Source organism: Macaca mulatta, chromosome 3 (genome assembly GCF_049350105.2).
Source record: "Macaca mulatta isolate MMU2019108-1 chromosome 3, T2T-MMU8v2.0, whole genome shotgun sequence".
NCBI lineage: Eukaryota > Metazoa > Chordata > Mammalia > Primates > Cercopithecidae > Macaca > Macaca mulatta.
Genome location: NC_133408.1, coordinates 145,226,747 through 145,245,366, shown reverse-complemented (window position 1 = coordinate 145,245,366; position 18,620 = coordinate 145,226,747). Strand labels below are relative to the sequence as shown.

Genomic DNA, 18,620 nt, shown 5'->3' with positions numbered 1-18,620 from the left:
CTTTTAAGACCCGGAGATGGAGTTCTCCACAGCCCCCCAGACACAGGTCCTTCAGCGTTAAAGAAGCAGAGAAATCAAATGCACATCCCATACAGGAGAAATAGCAGGGAAGGGGGCTAAGGTGACAGATTCTGAAGAGTGAAGCACACCTTTGTGCTCTGCCTTCTTAAAATTCATCCTCTCACCTGCCAGCCTTGAGAATTGCCTATTTACATAACTAGCTGCCTAAAATGGAATATTGGATAATGCTACATGGCGGCTCACTCAATTTGAGCCCATCCCCAGGATGTGAGAGTGATCCAGAAGCCGTCCGACAGCACGCCATGCAGCACGCTGGCCTGAAGCCATGCCTCCTTGTGGTGTGATCCTGTCAGCACTCCGGAGCTAAGCAGATGTCAGGCCCGATCCGGGCCGGGCTGGGGGACTAGCTGAGCAGTGGGGGGAGGGGGCGTGATTCAGCAGTGGCACACTGTCTTCAGGGGACAAACGGTATCTCTTCCTGAGCTTCACAGCAGGCGCCTTGTTCTGCCCAAGGTGCTGTGTTGGAGACGGCCAACCTATAGGACCCGGGAAGGGGGGAGTTGCAGGATCTATGGGGACAGCTCAGCACGGGCGGTCATCAGTCAGCCCTGATGCCACCCTTGGCACTGTGCCAGCCTCGCATCCCCTGTTGATCCTTTCCAGGGCACAGAACTCTCTCCCATCAAAACTGGATTCATGCTGCTTGCTTATAGAAGGAGTATAAATAAGTGATAAGGAAATGTTCTGATAATGATAAGCGGGTATGGTTCCTCAGCAGACTAGATGTATCAAAGAAGGCAATTGTGCGTGTTTGTTCATTTATTTTTCAGCGTTCCGGTTCCTGTAGTCAGTTTAGAGAAAATTCCTAACCTAGTGAAGGCAGATGGTGCCAATGTCAAAATGAACTCTACAACCACTACTGCAGTTTCTGCCTCCTCCACCTCATCCTCTGCCGTCTCCACCCCTTCTTTAATTAAGCCTGTCCTGATGTCCAAGTCAGTGCCACCTTCACCAGAGAAGATCTTAAATGGCAAAGGAATTCTGCCATCCACCATAGACAAGAAACACCAAAATGGCACCAAAAACAGCAACAAGCCTTACAGGAGACTTTCAGGTATGTGTCAGTGTCATCAGGGTCTGACTCAAGATTAGACTGAAAGGGAGTGGCAGCCATAACCAAGGACTGATGTGCTCTTATCATTAAGCAGGTCTGTTTCATTTTAAGGGGGACGCAGAGTTTACCTGCAAGTAGGAACCCCACCTAAAAACGCAAGGGAAAACCAGGTCTTTTCTTCCCTGGGCAGATGAAGTCCCTCACTCAGTTCAGTGCTTAGTGGGAGTTACCCTAGCAACCTGGGAGGCAGGGTGCTCTGCACCGACCTACTCTGTACATTCCGAGGGTCTTGTGAGCAGGTGATTCTGTGTATCCATATCATGCAAACAGATTGAACTAGCCCTGGCTTCCATAGAAGCTTCACTGCTGGGAAGCTGGACAACACACAGGGATCTAATGGTGCCTCAAGGCATGTGAGGGACAGCCCCGCCAGCAGCTGTGCTGCACAGGCACACACAGCCTCTGTCCTTTGGCCTCAGGAGTTTCCAGGTTGATTCTGCAGTTGGGTTTACAACTGTCTATCCCCCATAATCAGGTTGGAATTCCCAAACAGGAACACTAGGGCTGGCACAGCCGATAGGGTATTGGGACGGTCTCTTGTGGGTCTACTCCTTGGTTGTCTGAGCAGACACTGGGGTGCTGGAAGAGGCACATGGGATGATGGTTATCTGATGGTTATCTTTTAGAGGCACTTATATGGGTAATGTTTGCTTTGGATCTATCTGCTGTAGAACTAAATCTGGCAGTTTTTACTCTCTCCAAAAGACCAGGAGAAGCTATATATTTCATAACTTCTTCACACATCATGGGCACTCCCTGATGGTGGCCAGAGAAAGTAAAATGCAGTGACAGCCACCCTGTGACAGAGAAACTGTCCTCGGGTTAAGCTTGATTTGTAAGCACCCAGGGAATTGTGGGTAATTTTTATTGTCTACTCTGTATTTGTCTGTAGTTCTAGTTTTTCTATCTTTCATCTGTAACTCTTTTAAAAATTATGTCTGAAAAGTCCCTCAGGCCCAAAGCATTCAAATAAAGCAGGTATTGTACCTTGCACATCTTTGCCTGCACTGCTCACCCACTGTCAAGAGAGAAAGGTAGAGCCTGTTGCTCTCCCTAAGCACTGTGGGCCTCACGGTTCGGGCTGGAGCCCCCAGCGCCTGGCTCTTCCTGAATGGAAAGCTCAGTTTCACTCTTTAGAGGTGGTAACAACATCCCCAGAAAACCAGTAGGCGTGGGCACAGTGGCTGGAGGCTGAGGGGTCCTCGCCATAGCAGAAGCACAGCCTTGGCTTCCAGCCTGTAACCCCATCTGAAGTTGTTTGGGGATTTTTCTGCCGCGCGTTGTTTTTGCATTTTGTGGGTTGTCTTGTCTCATTGGGTCTTTTGCTTGTTTCTGCCTCACTTTCACATTTGGCAGCCAGCTCCTACCCCCAGCCAACAGCCTGCTCAGCTCCAGGTCGACATGAGGCGCTGGTGTGGGACCAGGCACATGCCTGACTCTGACAGACCCAAGAAAAAACGCCACACCAGGCAGCCTGGCCAGAAAGGGCCCCGAGCAAACCAGCATCTCCAGGCCTAGCAGGTTTTTTTTCTAAGTGAAGCTAAAAAAAAAAAAGAGAGAGAAAAGGCAGACAAAAAGCAAAAAAGCAGAGAGGCGTTTTGGTAACCAGCCAGGGAATCTGTCTTGGGTATAGAATAGTTTTCTTGTGCACATCATTGGTAACACCATTGCAACCTCCCCATGACCCTCAAAGCTTTGAAAATTGAATACATTCATTTATTATGTTATAATCTGAGCATTATTATATGCTCGGAGTTCACTCCAACAATTTCAGACAGTTTTCTGGCTAGGTAACCTTTTTTGAGTTTGCAGCCATTCAAGGGTCTTAAGAACATACCACCAATTTCTGTATACCCTGTACCACCAGCAGCACTGCTGCCAGTCTCCCCACATGCCCAGAGGGCTGTGTCATTCCTGCTCTGCAGGACTTACGTGTTTGCTTGGTGCCTTCCAGAAACAGCACAGGCCATCCAAGAGGTGGAATTTTAAAGCCCAAAGGATCCTTAAGAGATCACCTAGCCTGGGCAATGTAGTGAGACCCCGTGTCTACAAAAAAAAAAAAACAAAATTAGGCAGGTGTGGTGGTGCATGCCTCTAGTTCCAGCTGCTCAGGAGGTTGAGCCCAGGAGGTCGAGGCTGCAGTGAGCCTTGTGATCACACCACTGCACTTCAGCCTGGGTAACAGAGCGAGACCCTGTCTCAAAAAATAAAAATGAACAAAAGAGATCACCTCACATTCCCCTCATTTTAAAGGTGAGGACAGCATGATTGTCATCCTGGTGGGGGTGAAGGACCCAAGATGGACATAGAAAGAACAGGCTCCTTAGAGGTAACCTCCACACAAACTGTCCACAGTCAACTGGAAGGCAGGAGCTGGGGAAGCCTGGCCTCTCCGCACAGACATCCTTCATCCCACGAGGGCAGCCTGCCCTGTTTTATTCCCACGTGAAGCATCAGGCCCAGGGCAGTGGGGGCAGGGAACAGCTGTGAGATTAGCAGGCCCTGCCCTCTCTACACCTTCAAGTTCAGCCTTCTCCCCTGCCCCTGCCTGTAACACTGCCAGAGTGCCCCTCAATCAGGTAAATGGTGTTTGTGGTCAGCGAGGCTGTGTGCAAAGCCTGCGCTGAGGGCTTTGTCAAGCGTGAGAGAGGCAGGTCACTCCGACATGTGAAGGAATAATCTTCCACTTACATGGCTAAAACTAGCAGGAAGGCAGGAACTGGAGTCAGGGTGTCTGTACTCTTGGAGCAGCCCAGGAAAGGGGCCACTGGGTCTCAGGTGGCTCTCCCTGGTCTGCAGCCAGCTATGCCCAAATGCCAAGGACCTGTGGAACCATTGCAAGTAAAATAAAGCATTAAGAGCATTAAGAGCAGCACGGCTCCTCTCCCTCCCTTTGGTCCCCACTCCCACCCTATTCCCCAACCCTTGTGCTGCATTCGGCGTTGCTGCCGAAGCTAGACTTGGGAACTCTGGGTTCAGAGGGGAGCACCATTTTCCCCCAGCGTTCTGGAAGCACTTTAGCAGCTGGTTGAGAAAACAAAAAACAAAACAAAAAAAAAAAAAAAAAAAACCAGATTGCCTGACAATGTCTCACTTGTTGGTGCAAATGTGCATTTTTTTTAAAATGTAGTCTTAATGCCAAATTCTATTTAGTCTCCTTTTTTCTTATATTTTTTGTTTGTTTCTTAAACCAGAGAGAGAATTTGACCCAAATAAACACTGTGGAGTATTGGATCCCGAGACAAAGAAACCTTGCACAAGATCCCTCACCTGCAAGGTATTTCTCTTTCCATAAAAAATACTTCCTGCTCTGGCTGGGGCCTTTGTCGAAATGTTTGCATGCCACTCTCTGCACACGGCAGGGTGTGGAACCTCGACATGACCCCCAGCTGTTCTTTGTAAGGGAAATGCTTTCTTCTCGTCCATGGTAGCAGAGTGCCTGCCTCAAGCTGGCTGGCTTTTTAAGAAGGAAAAAAAAAAAAAAAAAAAAAAACTAGGCTTCCCCTGTTACTTGTGAGGCCAGACAGTAAATTGTATTTATAGGCACTCACAGGCGGTTCTAAAGCCTGCTACGTTTTAATGTATGCAGGAGCAGCGGCGGCGGCGGCGGCGGCGGCGGCGGCAGCGCCCTGAAAGGCAGCCCTGGAGGGGAGGATGATATGCCGCGCCCCTGATCCAGCCACACCGGGGTGGCCAGGGGAACAGCTGACCCAAGGCGGCCGCCATTGGGTCGCCCAAAGCCCTGTATTTCATGCTGAACTGCTAGTGCTTCTTGGGATCAAGGCGATGGCCCTCTCTGCTTGGTGGCTCTGTTTGTCTGGGCCGAATCGAGCCTCCCACCTGCACCTGGATTAACTCTAGCATTCCCTCGCAGTTGCCTTTCATCAGAGAGGTTTTCATGGGTTCTGTGCTGAAGCTCGTCATCCTATGCCATTTTTTGGAGGAAGCTTTGGCTTCGTAACACCAGGAGTGTAGGGCATGGTTGCGTTCGTGTGGTCTCTGCCTCTTCCTAGCCGCAGAACAGGAGCTGTTGCCTTGAAGTTGACTTTTCAAGCACCTCTAAATTTCCATGAATTGCTATTTCTGAAATGGAGGGTCTGGGGAAGCAGGTTTATGTGCTGATCAAAGAGGCTGTGCTTTTCATTTCTCTTCTCCTTAGACACATTCGCTAAGCCATCGGAGGGCAGTCCCAGGCCGGAAAAAGCAATTTGACCTCCTCCTGGCAGAACACAAAGCCAAGTCCCGGGAAAAAGAAGTTAAAGATAAAGAGCATCTCCTGACTTCCACGAGGGAAATACTTCCCAACCAATCCGGGCCGGCGCAGGATTCTCTGCCAGGGTCTTCAGGGAGCTCTGGGCCAGAACCGAAAGTTGCATCCCCTGCAAAATCCAGGCCACCTAACTCTGTACTTCCTAGGTAAGTACCACCTTGACGCTGGAAGCCCTGAATGCTTGGTCAAGCGACTTTAGCTTGCCTGGTCTGTGGCGTGTGGTCTGATTATGTGTTAAATGGAAGTCATAATAGTACTACTTTGTAAGGCAGTAGTAAAGTTTTAATGAGATAATGTACATAAAAGGCCCAGCCCAGTGCCTGCCACATAGTGTTCAACAGATTTTACTGCTGTCATCATTATCATCATCACTGTCATCACCATTGTCAGCAGCAGTGGACTTCATGGCAGACTAGCAGACCTTATATCAGACAGTGTGTGTTTTTACAGAGCAAGAATAAGCTGGAAACAAATACCTGGAACTGTGACACATCAGTCACCAGGTGACTTCCTGGTTGCCTGGGTTTTTATGTTAGTTGACAATTCCTGGAGCAGATGGGAAACCCGGGTGGATAGGCCGTTAGCACCTCTTAGGCGCTCACTGCACCATGCTAGTCCACTTGCCACGTATTTGTTTTCCACGCTCTCCTATCATCAGGATGAAAGGGGAAATTGGCATAGCAGAGGTTGTTTGTCCTTACATGTCTCTCCACACCAGGAAAGCTACTCTTCTGGGCCACCTGTTTGGGGTTCTATGTGGTTGTCCCGGACAGAAAGGAAAAAATAGAAAACAAAATTAACACTCATTTGGATTAAAAGTAATTTAAAATCCATGCATGTCCGTTTTGATGGGCAGCAGCTCAATTCCCAAATAATGGGACAGAGAACCACTTATTCAAAAATATTTATTGAGTGCTCATTTCATAAGCAAGATTCCATGTTAGGTACTCTCAGGCAGGGGTACAGAGATTAATGAAGCTAGACCCCGCTTTTCAGGAATTTGGAGTTTAAAAAAATGAGATAAGAATCAAGTATCCATAATTTGTATAAAAAGGAAACATTAATAATACTCCATGAGAAGTGCAGATAACGATATTATCTGATGTTCTTTATGCATACAGTGTGAATCTCAACGAGTAGCAAATAGGCTTTAAGAGGACATAGTCATAAAAGAAGGGGAGGGAGTTGATTTTTAAAACAAAAACAAATATTTGGTAGCAGTCACTCCTGATCTGCCAGGCTCTCACCCTGATGCCTTCCATGTTGGTGCAAGCCTGACCCAGTTTGACAGCCATAGTCCCTCTGTCACTATGGCCAAGCTCAGCCTCAGGCGTTCAGGAGGATGCGGTCAGATGGAATTGCCATCCCCAACACTTCCATCGTGCTCACCATCGTGGCGTTACTGTCGCCATGGACATGCTACTTTCCTGGCCACCCCTCGCTTTGCAAGATCATTTTGTAATGACTTCTCACTGTCATGTGGGGTGTTGGTTAACGATATTACCCTTGTTTTAGAGTTGAGGCAACAGTTCTGTTCCAAACTTCTGGAAGGGGTTTCAATTCTATATACAGCGGCTTTTAAACTTCTTTGTAGCTGTCGAACATTTTCATTCCAGCACAACCTGGGTACCTGAGAGGAAAGTAGACTTGCCTCCCCCTGAAGCCGGCTAAGCTCACACGTGTACCCAGAGCCACTGTCCCCCACACCCTCTCAAGGATCTCCTTGGGATCCCCAAGGACTCCAGGGAACCCAGTTTGAAAGCCTTCTTTGATTATACAAACCTCCATCTATTTTTGACTGATGGAGGCACTTCTCACCAGGCAGTGGTACCTGGCTTAACAGAGAAACAAGGGAGCAGCCGTTAAATAATAAAAGAGCGGAGCCTGAAGGATCTGCTCCGACTGTTTCTTCTGGGTTTAATTTTCAGGGGAATGTTCATCTATAGAGAAATGCCAGCTGTTTGTGTTCTCTTAAGGAAGCAGAAAAGGATGGGTGAGGTTAATCAGCAAAAAGAATGTTTCTGGAAAAGAAGTTGGGGGGGCAGAGGAACACATTACACATGTTGGTAACAGAATCTTTTTTTTTTTTTTTTTTTTTTGAGATGGAGTTTCACTCTGTCGCCCAGGCTGGAGTGCAATGGCACGATCTTGGCTTACTGCAACCTCCGCCTCCCGGGTTCCGGCAATTCTCCTGCCTCAGACTCTCAAGTTGCTGGGATTACAGGCGTGTGCCACCATGCCCAGCTAATTTTTTGTATTTTTAGTAGAGATGCACTGTCACCATGTTGGCCAAGCTAGTCTCGAACTCCTGACCTCAGGTGATTCCCCCACCTCGGCCTCCCAAAGTGCTGACATTACAGGCATGGGCCACCATACCCAGCCCACAGAATCATCTTTGAGGATCTTTTCAAGATTGGGTCAGGCACCAGAAAACTCAGGGGTGAGTTCTTTTCCAAAGTTAATCAGGAAAGTGTCCTGCACTTGTCTTAGTTTAGGACAAGATCCCCTGCAATTAAAGATTGAAGAGCCATGATCAGAGTTGAATATTGTAATCCCACAAAACTTACAAAAACATTGCTTTACTCATATTGATGTATATACAATAGATGTTTCATCTACACAGATTATCTGTACTTGGCAAAAAAAAAACTATCGCACATGAATGGAATTTATTGTCATCCCCTCCCACTTGTGAATTCCCTTTGTAGGAAATGCTAACGTGTGTGAATTTATTTCATACGTATCTTTTTGTTAACCTTGAAAATATTTTCGTTCTCATATTCTTACATTGCAACCCATTCTTGTCAGGGATTGCTAAAAAGGGAACTTGAGTCTAGAATTAGAAAAGTTAAAGTTAGATAACAAGGGTTGGAATGGGATTTGAAGTGGAAATCTCAACTCCATGCCTACTAACTAGGTAAGCTTGGTCATGGTTCTTAGCCTGTCTCGCCTCAGATTGCTCATCTGTACAGTGGAGCTAATGAGAGTGAAATGAGAAGGTACCAAGCACATAAGAAGCAGTCCATGGATGGTAGCTATTAGTGAGTGGGAGGGGCACTCCACAGGAAGGCGAAGGCAGTGAATGCCGGCCTTGACACTGCCTGGTTTCCGTATGCCTGCCCTGCATGCTTCTGCCCCCAGCCCGAGGGGCCTGGAATAACACACTCATAGGTTCAGTTTCTTTGCCTCCAACTCTAAAGGAACACGTTGCTTGCTCCAAAAAGCCCGAGGGTTGTGGATGACTAGACCAGCCACCGCCACTGGGACTGTTTTAAAGGGCAAAGAGGGCTGGGCTCTGACAAGCCAGGCTGAGAGCCCTCAGGAAACTGGTGCCACAAAATCTGGGCACAGTCCCCTCTGTCTCGTAGATGCTTACACATGCAGTCTAAAGTATAAAAGGGCAAACTTAGTTAATCTTAGACTGACGAGGGCAGTGTGGAGAGAGGCAGAAGGTCCTAGATTCCTGACAAAGGGCAGAGATGAGTCTGGAATAAAAGCAACTTCTGTTCCATTCTGTATCTCATTAGGATAGTGATATTGCCACACTTCAAGTGAATTCTCTCCTTTTTTTTTTTTTTTTTTTTTTTTTTGTAGAGACAGTCTCACTATGTTGCCCAGGCTGGTCTTGAACACCTGGGCTCAAGCAGTCCTCTTGCCTTGGCCTCTCCAAGTGCTAGGATTACAGGCATGAGCTGCCACGCCCGGCCTTATTCTCTCCCTGACTTCTTATATATTTGTCCCTGTGCTGTTTCTACTTCTGTTTCTCAGTCTGGAGGGCTTTGAGGTTATGCAGACAGGCACAAAACCCCTCCGTTTCTTATTAGCTTTATAACAGTTTCTTCATCTGAGGCCAGGCACAGTGGCTTATGTATGTAATCCCAATATTTCGGAAGGCAGAAGTGAGAGAATAACTTGAGCCCAGGAATTCGAGAGCAGCCTTGGCAACATAGCCAGACCCCATTCTCCACCAAAAGGGAAAAAAAAAAATCTCATCTAAGAAAGGCAGATGCTAGTTTACTCACCTAAGGTGGCTGGAATAAGAAATGTACATTTCATGCCTGGCACATAGTAAGGACTGAATTAAGGTCAAATAGTAAGGAATGAATCAAGGTCAATTGCCCTCTGCTCTCTTCCTCAACGCACTCAGACAAACTAATGCTCTGCTTCCTCAAAGTAGTAAGGTAGGACTTTCTCTGCATTTCCCTGAGTTGAACTGGATAAGACCCGTCATCCTATGCTTTGACTTTAGACCAGACTGGTGGGCAGATGGGGGACAGGTGATGTAGTATGGAGGGAGAAAGAGTGAATGGCAACTAAACAAACTTGAGTGACTGTGTCAACACCTTCCTGTGACTCATTGCCCCATTCCCCATCACTCCTCACCCAAGCCTTGCTTTTTCCGAGACCCAAGCTGGTTCCAGTGAACTTCTTCCCTCCAGGTATCATCCTGGAGTGCGGCAATCAGAGCTAACAGGTCCGGAAAGCATCCACCACTATATCACCTCCAGGAGGCTGAATGCACCCTGAGGGCAATGAGCACGAAAGGAAGTGGTGCGGAGCTCCCTCCTCCTGGTGTGTGTGCACACACGAGCACACCATCATGCGTCCCTGTTTCTCCCTTTGCTCCCACAGCTAGTTGTGGGCTAGAGCACAGCTTCCACGCTCAGCTTACTCCCCAGGAATATTCCATTCATCTCCTCTTTTATCTGGCAATTATTATAGAGTGTTTCAGCTGGTTTTCTTCTTAATTACACTGCTTTTTTTGTTGTTATTATTGTTTTAAGACAGAATCTCCCTCCTGTCGCCCAAGCTGGAGAGCAGTGTCATGATCTCAGCTCATGACAACCTCCACCTCCCAGGTTCAAGTGATTTTCCTGCCTCAGCCTCTCTAGTAGCTGGGATTACAAGCGCCTACCACCATAGGCTGGCTAATTTTTGTATTTTTAGTAGAGATGGGGTTTCTCCATGTTGGCCAGGCTGGTCTCGAACTCCTGACCTCAGGTGATCCACCCACCTCAGCCTCCCAAAGGGCTGGGATTACAGGCATGAGCCACAGCGCTCAGCCTGCATTTTTAAAAATCAGAGTAAGATAGGCACATAGTTCAAAAATTAAATTGTGCTTAAATAATGAAATGAATGAAAACAGTTTCTGCCATCCTGGAACATGTCTTTGCTCTTTCTGTGTTCAAACGCCTGTTTCCTGGATCCAAGTGACTGCCTCCTTCTTAGTTTGCACCTTTAAATTTTGATGGAGTACCTCCTCCATTAGCTTCCTGTGAAAAGATGTGTGGGAGGTCAATATTTAGAATCCTTGCACACTTGAAAATATTTTTATTCTACTCTCACACTTAAATTGATAATCTATCTGAGTATATAACTGGATTGAAAATCATTTCCCTGCAGAATTTTGAAGACATTTTTTCATTGATTTATAGCATTGAAAATTTTATCAAGAAGTTTAATATTATTCTGATTATCATTTCTTTGCACACATCCAGTTTCTTACTCTGAAGCCTGGGGGCTGTGAAAGTTCACACAGTAGTCACTCTTTTTTTTTAAGACAAGGTTACACTCTGTAACCCAGGCTGGAGTGCAGTGGTACAATCATAGCTTATCCCAGCTTCAAACTCCTGGCTTCAAATGATCCTCCTACCTCAGTCTCTCAAGTACCTGGGACTACAGGTGCAAGCCTCTGCCCCTGGCTAATCTTTTTATTTTTTTACAGAGACAGGGTCTTGCTGTGTTGCCCAGGCTGGTCTTGAATATCTGGGCTCAAGCAATCTCCTCAGCCTCCCAAAGTGCTGGGATTACAGATGTGAACCACTGCACCCAGCTGATCACTCTTGATGTAGCTCATTTTCTTTCATTGTACTGGGTACTCAGTAGCTCATTCAATCTGGAGATACTTTTCCTCTTCTGGGATATTTTCCTGTGTTACATCTTAGATGATTTTCTCCCCACTATTGTCTTTATTCTTTCTTTCTTGACTTTCTATTAATTGGATGTTGGACCTTTAGCTCTCTTACCTCTTTTTGTCTCTTAATCTCCTTGTTCTACTTTCTGAAATATTTTCTTTGACTTTATCTTCAAAAATGATATTTTAAATCATTCATGATGCTTTCCTATTTTTTAGGATCTGGTTCTCTTTATCTGGTTGTTTCTTACACTATACCACGATCGTTTTTCAGAGGCAATAACATCCTAATATCTTTGAAGATAGGTTTTTTAGTTTTTTCTCTTTCCATCATCATCTTAGTTTTTTCCAGGTTTGTTTCCTTTCTGTGTTCATGTCTTTGATGTGTGGTTGGGCAGCCTCACACTGGAGATGCTCCGGCAGTGTTGGGCCATCCCTAACTATGCACATTTAGAAGAGAGGCTCTAACAGCCTAATTGGAAGTCTGTGTGGGAGATTGTCAGTCACAATTTTCTGATCACCATTCAGCCTTTTGTTTAAGGATTTCCAAAGGCAAGATCTGGAAGCCTTCTCTGGGACCATTCAGTTTCTCAAAGATAGAAGCCTGACTGGTGATGTGCCTGGCAGTAGGCATTCTGGAAGTCCTGACTAGAAATGGCCCACAGTTCCCCTGTGTCCAGCCCTGTGCCTCACTCCTACTCTGTGCTGAGCCTGATGGCCCCGTATCTAGAATCTCTCCAGTTCAACTTCTCTGGCAAGTAAACCTTTGCTCTCTTGTTAGCAAGTTTATTGTCGTTGGCCAGGTGCGATGGCTCACGCCTGTAATCCTAGCACTTTGGGAGGCTGGGGTGGGCAGATCACTTGAGGCCAGGAATTCGAGACCAGCCTGGCCAACATGGTGAAACCCTGCCTCTACTAAAAGTACAAAAATTAGCTGGGTGTGGTGGCACGCGCCTGTGATCCCAGCTACTTGGTAGGCTGAGGCAGGAGAATTGCTTGAACCTGGGAGGCAGAGGTTGCAGTGAGCTGAGACAGTACCACTGCACTCCAGCCTGGGCGACAAAGCGAGACTCCAGAAAGTTTATTGGGGTACCGAAGAGGGTGTACTGGCAGAAATGGTGATAACTCATCATCTGGTTGTGTGAGGTGGTAGACATGACCTTTAGGTCTAATTGCTATGTATTAAGACCTTCAACTCTCAAGCTGTATTTAGTCCTCACCTCACCTATGACTTCTGCTGCTCTAGGAATGTCCTAGAGGTGCCCAGCTTCTTGGAGGTTCTATAGTAGGTCAGTTCCTTTCCCGTTAGTTAATACTTCTCTGGCCACATCCTGTTTTCTTAATATTAAAATCTCATATGTTTGTATCAGTTAGGATGCTTCAGGTGCAAGTAGCAGAAAACATAGACTACCATCCATTTAAATAATTAGGAAACTTATTGCGTGCTACATGAGGTCCCGAGGTGGAGGAGCACCAGTCCCCAACCATCAGAGAGTGACTCGCCTTCACGGCCCTTCTTTTATTCCACCCTCCTCAGTCTTTTGGCTTCATCCTCAAATCCTGTAGCAAAGCAGCTGTAGCAATTCCAGGCACATGTAGATATAACAAGGTCCAGATGAAGCTGAGGACCACCTTTCCTGTGTGTCTCTTTTTTCTTAATAAACTTTATGTTTTAGAGGAGTTTTAGTTTCCCAGCAAAACTGAGCAAAGTTGAGCAGAAGGTATACATGTTTCCTATATACCTCCTGCCCACACATGCATAGCCTCTGCCACTATCAACATCCCCCACCAGAGCCTTGTGTCTCTTTTTTTTTTTTTTCTTTTTTGAGACAGGGTCTCACTCTGTCCCCCAGACTGGAGTGCAGTGGCATGATCTCAGTGCAACCTCTGCCTCCCAGGCTCAAGCAAACCTCCCACCTCAGCCTCCCAAGTAGCTGGGACTATAGGTTCCTGCCACCATGCCTGGCTACTTTTTGCACTTTTTGTAGAGATGGTGCTTCACCATGTTCCCCAGGCTGGATGCCTCCTTTTTGAAGTGAGAAAAAGCATTCCAAAAGCCTTCTACCACAAAAAATAATTTTAAAAAAATTTCTCATGTCCTTTTCTAAACCAATCATTAGCAAGCAAAATGAAAGAGATTCCTGTTATTGGTTTAGGAGTTAAATTGATGTTAGAAAGTCATCATCGTAACTATCACATTTCTGCTGATCTCATTGTTCTTTAAAGCTAATGCCTTTTTTATCTCTTTACTGTTATTTTAGTAAGATTTTGGAAGAGAGAAGAGAGAAATATGTGTGATCTATCTGCCCTGTTTGACAGGAAGTTCTTCACATTTCCATGCTCATGGCAGCATTATGGCCAAGATATGGAAACAACCTAAGTGTTCATTGAGGGATGAATGAAGATATATATATATAAAATTTCAGCCTGGTGCAGTGGCTCACGCCTGTAATCCCACCACTTTGGGAGGCTGAGGTGGGCGGATCACTTGAGGTCAAGAGTTCAAGACTAGCCTGGCCAACATGGTGAAACCCTGTCTCTACTAAAAATACAAAAATTAGCCAGATGTGGTGGTGCATGCCTGTAATCCCAGCTGCTTTGGAGGCTGAGGTAGGAGAATCACTTGAACCTGGGAGGCAGAGGTTGCAGTGAGCCAAGATTGCACCACTGTACTCCAGCCTGGGTGAAGAAGTGAGACTCTGTCGCAAAAAAAAAAAAGAAAGAAAGAAAGAAAGAAATTAGCCGAGCATGGTCGCATGTGCCTGTAATCCCAGCTACTCAGGAGGCTGAGGCACGAGAATTGCTTGCTTGAACCTGGAAGGCGGAGGTTACACTGCACTCCAGCCTGGGTGAAGGAGTGAGACTGTGTCTCAAAAAAAACAATAATAAGGCTGGGTGCAGTGGCCTACACCTGTAATCCCAGCACTTTGGGAGGCTAAGGCGGGTGGATCACTTGAGGTCAGGAGTTTGAGACCAGCCTAGTTAACATGGCTTAATCCCATCTCTACTAAAAATACAAAAAAATAAGCTGGGCGTGGTGATGGGCGCCTGTAATCCCAGCTACTCAGAAGGCTGAGGCAGGAGAATCACTTGAACCTGGAAAGCAGAGGTTGCAGTGAGCCAAGATCACACCATTGCACTCCAGCCTGGGTGACAGAGGGAGACTCCATCTCCAAAATAAATAAATAACAACAATAATAATAATAATACATGTATATATATATAGAAGGAAATATTATTTAACAATAAAAAAGAAGAAAATCCTGTCATTTTCTACAACCGGAATGAACTTGAGAGCATTATGCTAAGTAAATTCAGATACAGAATGACAACTACTGTATGATTTCAGTTACAGGTGGAATCTAAAACAGCCAAATTCACAGAAAGAGAGAGTAGAATGCCGGTTGTTTGGGGCTAAGGGTTGGGAGAAATGGGGAGATACTGGACAACTTTCAGTTACAAGATGAATACGTTCTGGGGATCTAATCTCCAGCATGGTGACTCTAGTTAATAATACTGTATTATGTACTCGAAATTTGCTAAATAAGTAGATCTAAAGCAAATTTCACTGGGCTCAGTGGCTCATGCCTGTAGTCCCAGCTACTTGGGAGGCTGAGGTGGGAAGATCCCATGAGCCCAGGAGTCCCTGTGAATACAGTGAGTGATTGCTCCACCGCACTCCAGCTTGGGAGACAGACAGAGACCGTGTCTCTAAAAAATAAAAATAAAAAATGTTCTCACCATGGAAAAAAAAACTGGTAACTGCGAGGTGACATATGTTAGCTAACTTGTGGTAATTGTTTTACAATGTACGTATATACCAAATCACATTGTATGCCTTAAATATATACAATTTTATTTATGTATGATAAGTGTAAGATGTTATACCTCAGTAAAGCCGAAGAAAAATAAAACACCAAAAAATAGGAAGTTCTTTAGTAACTTTCTTACATATACCTGTAGTACTAACTCTATTTTCTTCTTGTTTTTGTTTTTCCTCTTTTTCATTATGAAATTTTTCTCATGTATAGAAAAGTAGAGAGAATAGTATATTGAACACCTACAGGTCTTGTTTTAACAGTTAGTATATTAATATTTTGCAATTATGTTTGCTTCATCTACATTTTTTGATGATGCGTTCTGATGTAAATTGCAAATACCATGGCATTTCACCTCAAACGCCTTCCAAATGCATCTTTAAAAAGTAAAGACAGGACCGGGTGTGGTGGCTCATGCCTGTAATCCCACCACTTTGGAAGGTGGAGGCGGGCAGATCACCTGAGGTCAGGAGTTCGAGACCAGCCTGGCCAACATGGTGAAACCCTGTCTCTACTAAAAATACAAAAATTAGCTGGGCGTAGTGGCGCATGCCTGTTAGTCCCAGCTACTGGGCAGGCTAAGGAAGGAGAATCACTTAAACCTGGGAGGTGGAGGAACCTGGGAGGTGGAGGTTGCACTGAGCTGAGGTCGCACCACTGCACTCCAGCCTGGGCAACAGAGCAATACTCTGTCTAAAAAAAAAAGAAAGAAAGACAAGCCTAGCACAGTGGTTCACACGTGCAATCCCAACACTTTGGGAGGCCGAGCAAGGAGGATCATTTGAGGCCACGAGTTTGAGACCAGTCTGGGCAACATAAGCAGACCCTGTCTCTGTAAAAAATTTTAAAATGAGCCAGATATTGTGGCACGTGCCTATAGACCAAGCTACTCACAAAGCTGAGGCGGGTGGATCCCCTGAGCCCTGGAGTTTGTGGCTGCAGTAAGCCATGATCATGCCACTGTACTCCAGCCTGGGTGACAGAACAAGATCCTCTCTCTAAAAAATAAAAATAAATGGCCGGGCGAGGTGGCTCAAGCCTGTAATCCCAGCACTTTGGGAGGCCGAGATGGGCGGATCACGAGGTCAGGAGATCGAGACCATCCTGGCTAACACAGTGAAACCCCGTCTCTACTAAAAATACAAAAACTTAGCCGGGCGAGGTGGCAGGCGCCTGTAGTCCCAGCTACTCGGGAGGCTGAGGCAGGAGAATGGCGTGAACCCGGGAGGCGGAGCTTGCAGTGAGCTGAGATCCGGCCACTGCACTCCAGCCTGGGCGACAGAGCGAGACTCCGTCTCAAAAAATAAATAAATAAATAAATAAATAAAAATAAATACATAAAAAGAAAGGCAATTCCCTACGTAACCATGATGCTGTTATCACACTTAATCTATCTCCTGCAGGATAAGGAGGACCTATCATGATGGAGAGGGCTTCATAGAGAGAGAGCCTGTTAGAAAGTTTGGAAACAAATCTTCATCAATAGAAGATTTGTTAAGTAAATTGTGATATATTCATACTATGGATTACTGGGGAATATTAAAAATGATACAGTTCTATACATGGAAACACTTCTACAACATCACTAGGTTTTTTAAAAAGCATGTCTCAAAATAGTATGTACTACTCACATTTCATGTTCCGGGTGATCGTGTGATCCAGTTCTTGCTTTAAGATGCATTTGCATGTGTGTGGATGGTAACAAAGTCTGGAAGGATGTAAATCAAAATGCTAATAATACTTGACCTTGGGTGGCAGAGTTATGGACACTGGTTTTTTTTTTTTTTATGTTTTAGCTTTATCTAAATTGCTTTATTATTTGGGTCTTCAACCATAAGCACACAATAATGTTGTTGCCCTGCCTGATACAGAAGAGCAGGCATTGAGGAACGTCTGGGGAGACGCGTTCTTTGGCCTGTAGACACTCAGAATAAATGGCAGCTTTGTTTTTATAGTACAGGAAGGTGACAGTCCGTAATAAATTGTCATCCCAACAGAATTCTTATAATGACACTGAAAAACTACATATGGCCTTGTTTTGTTTTGTTTTTATAGTAAAATATACATAACGCAAAATTTACTATTTTTAAGTGTCTAGTGGCATTAAGTACATTCACAATGTTGTGTAGTTATACTGTCATCCATCTCCAGAACTTTCTCATCATCTCCAATTGAAGCTGTATATCCACTAAACACCCCCTCCCTATTCCCCTCTCCTTCCAACTCCTGATAACTCTTGTTCTACTTTCTGTCTGGGTGTCTCATATAAGTGGAACCATCCAATATTTGTCCTTCATGTCTGGCTTATTTCATTTAGTATGATGCTTTCAAGTGTCATTTGTATAGTAGCAGAATTTCATTCCTTTTTAAGGCTTGCATAATATTCCATTGAATGAATATACCATATTTTGTCTTGTCATCTGCTGATGGACATTTGGGTTGTTTTCACGTTTGTGGTTTTTTTTTTTAAGTGATTATACTTTTGGAATCTGTTTTAAGTTCAAGCATTGGAGACCTGAAAAGATTTCAAAGCAACAAATATCCAGGGTGAAAATAAGAGAGAGGGGAGACAGATCAGCAGTGCTGCTTCATAAGACTTGAAGGAGCAACTTTCGAAGCAGAAAGCAGAAAAACAATCTTTTTTTCTCCTTCTTTTTCTCCCTATCTTTGTCACCTCTCCCTGCTCAATCACCTGATGGAAGTGGAGAAGTAGTAAAAACTAGTAACAGTTAACTGTGACTATTCCTCATCTAACTCTTCTGCTAATGTGGATGTGTTTGATTTTGGTTTTGCCTTGTGTTGTTTTGTTTTTTACTGCCTAAGAAGCCGGTAATTCTACCTCTTATTGTGATACTGCTTTTTGTAAGCTTAACCATAATTAAGGTGCCATCTGTTGGGTTGTTTTATACACACACAGAATTCATTCATTCGTTCACTGAAAAAAATATCTCTTTAGCACCTACTGTGAGCCAATCATGCCCCACAGTGCGTAAAAGGGCTTGTCAAAAAGTAAATTGAAGCTGTGCGTGGTGGCTCACGCCTGTAATCGCAGCACTTTGGGAGGCTGAGGTGGGCAGATCGCCTGAGGTCAGGAGTTCAAGACCAGCCTGGCCAACATGGTGAAACCCTGTCTCCACTAAAAATACAAAAATTAGCCAGGCGGCCGGGCGCGGTGGCTCAAGCCTGTAATCCCAGCACTTTGGGAGGCCGAGATGGGCGGATCACGAGGTCAGGAGATCGAGAGACGATCCCGGCTAACACGGTGAAACCCCGTCTCTACTAAAAAATACAAAAAAATAGCCGGGCGAGGTGGCGGGCGCCTGTAGTCCCAGCTACTCGGGAGGCTGAGGCAGGAGAATGGCGTAAACCCGGGAGGCGGAGCTTGCAGTGAGCTGAGATCCGGCCACTGCACTCCAGCCTGGG

At 45.5% G+C, this 18,620-nt stretch overlaps 1 protein-coding gene across 25 annotated transcripts in view; it reads left to right on the top strand.

Moving 5' to 3' along the window:
- ATXN7L1 (ataxin 7 like 1) overlaps nt 1-18,620 on the top strand; it is a 270,024-nt gene that overhangs the window by 233,386 nt on the left and 18,018 nt on the right. For all 25 annotated transcript variants that reach the window (XM_077997149.1, XM_077997148.1, XM_015134654.3 and 22 more), the window contains 3 exons: nt 852-1,135; nt 4,390-4,472; nt 5,355-5,611. In XM_077997149.1, coding sequence (XP_077853275.1) covers nt 852-1,135; nt 4,390-4,472; nt 5,355-5,611 — 624 coding nt within the window. The remainder of the gene's footprint in view (nt 1-851; nt 1,136-4,389; nt 4,473-5,354; nt 5,612-18,620) is intronic.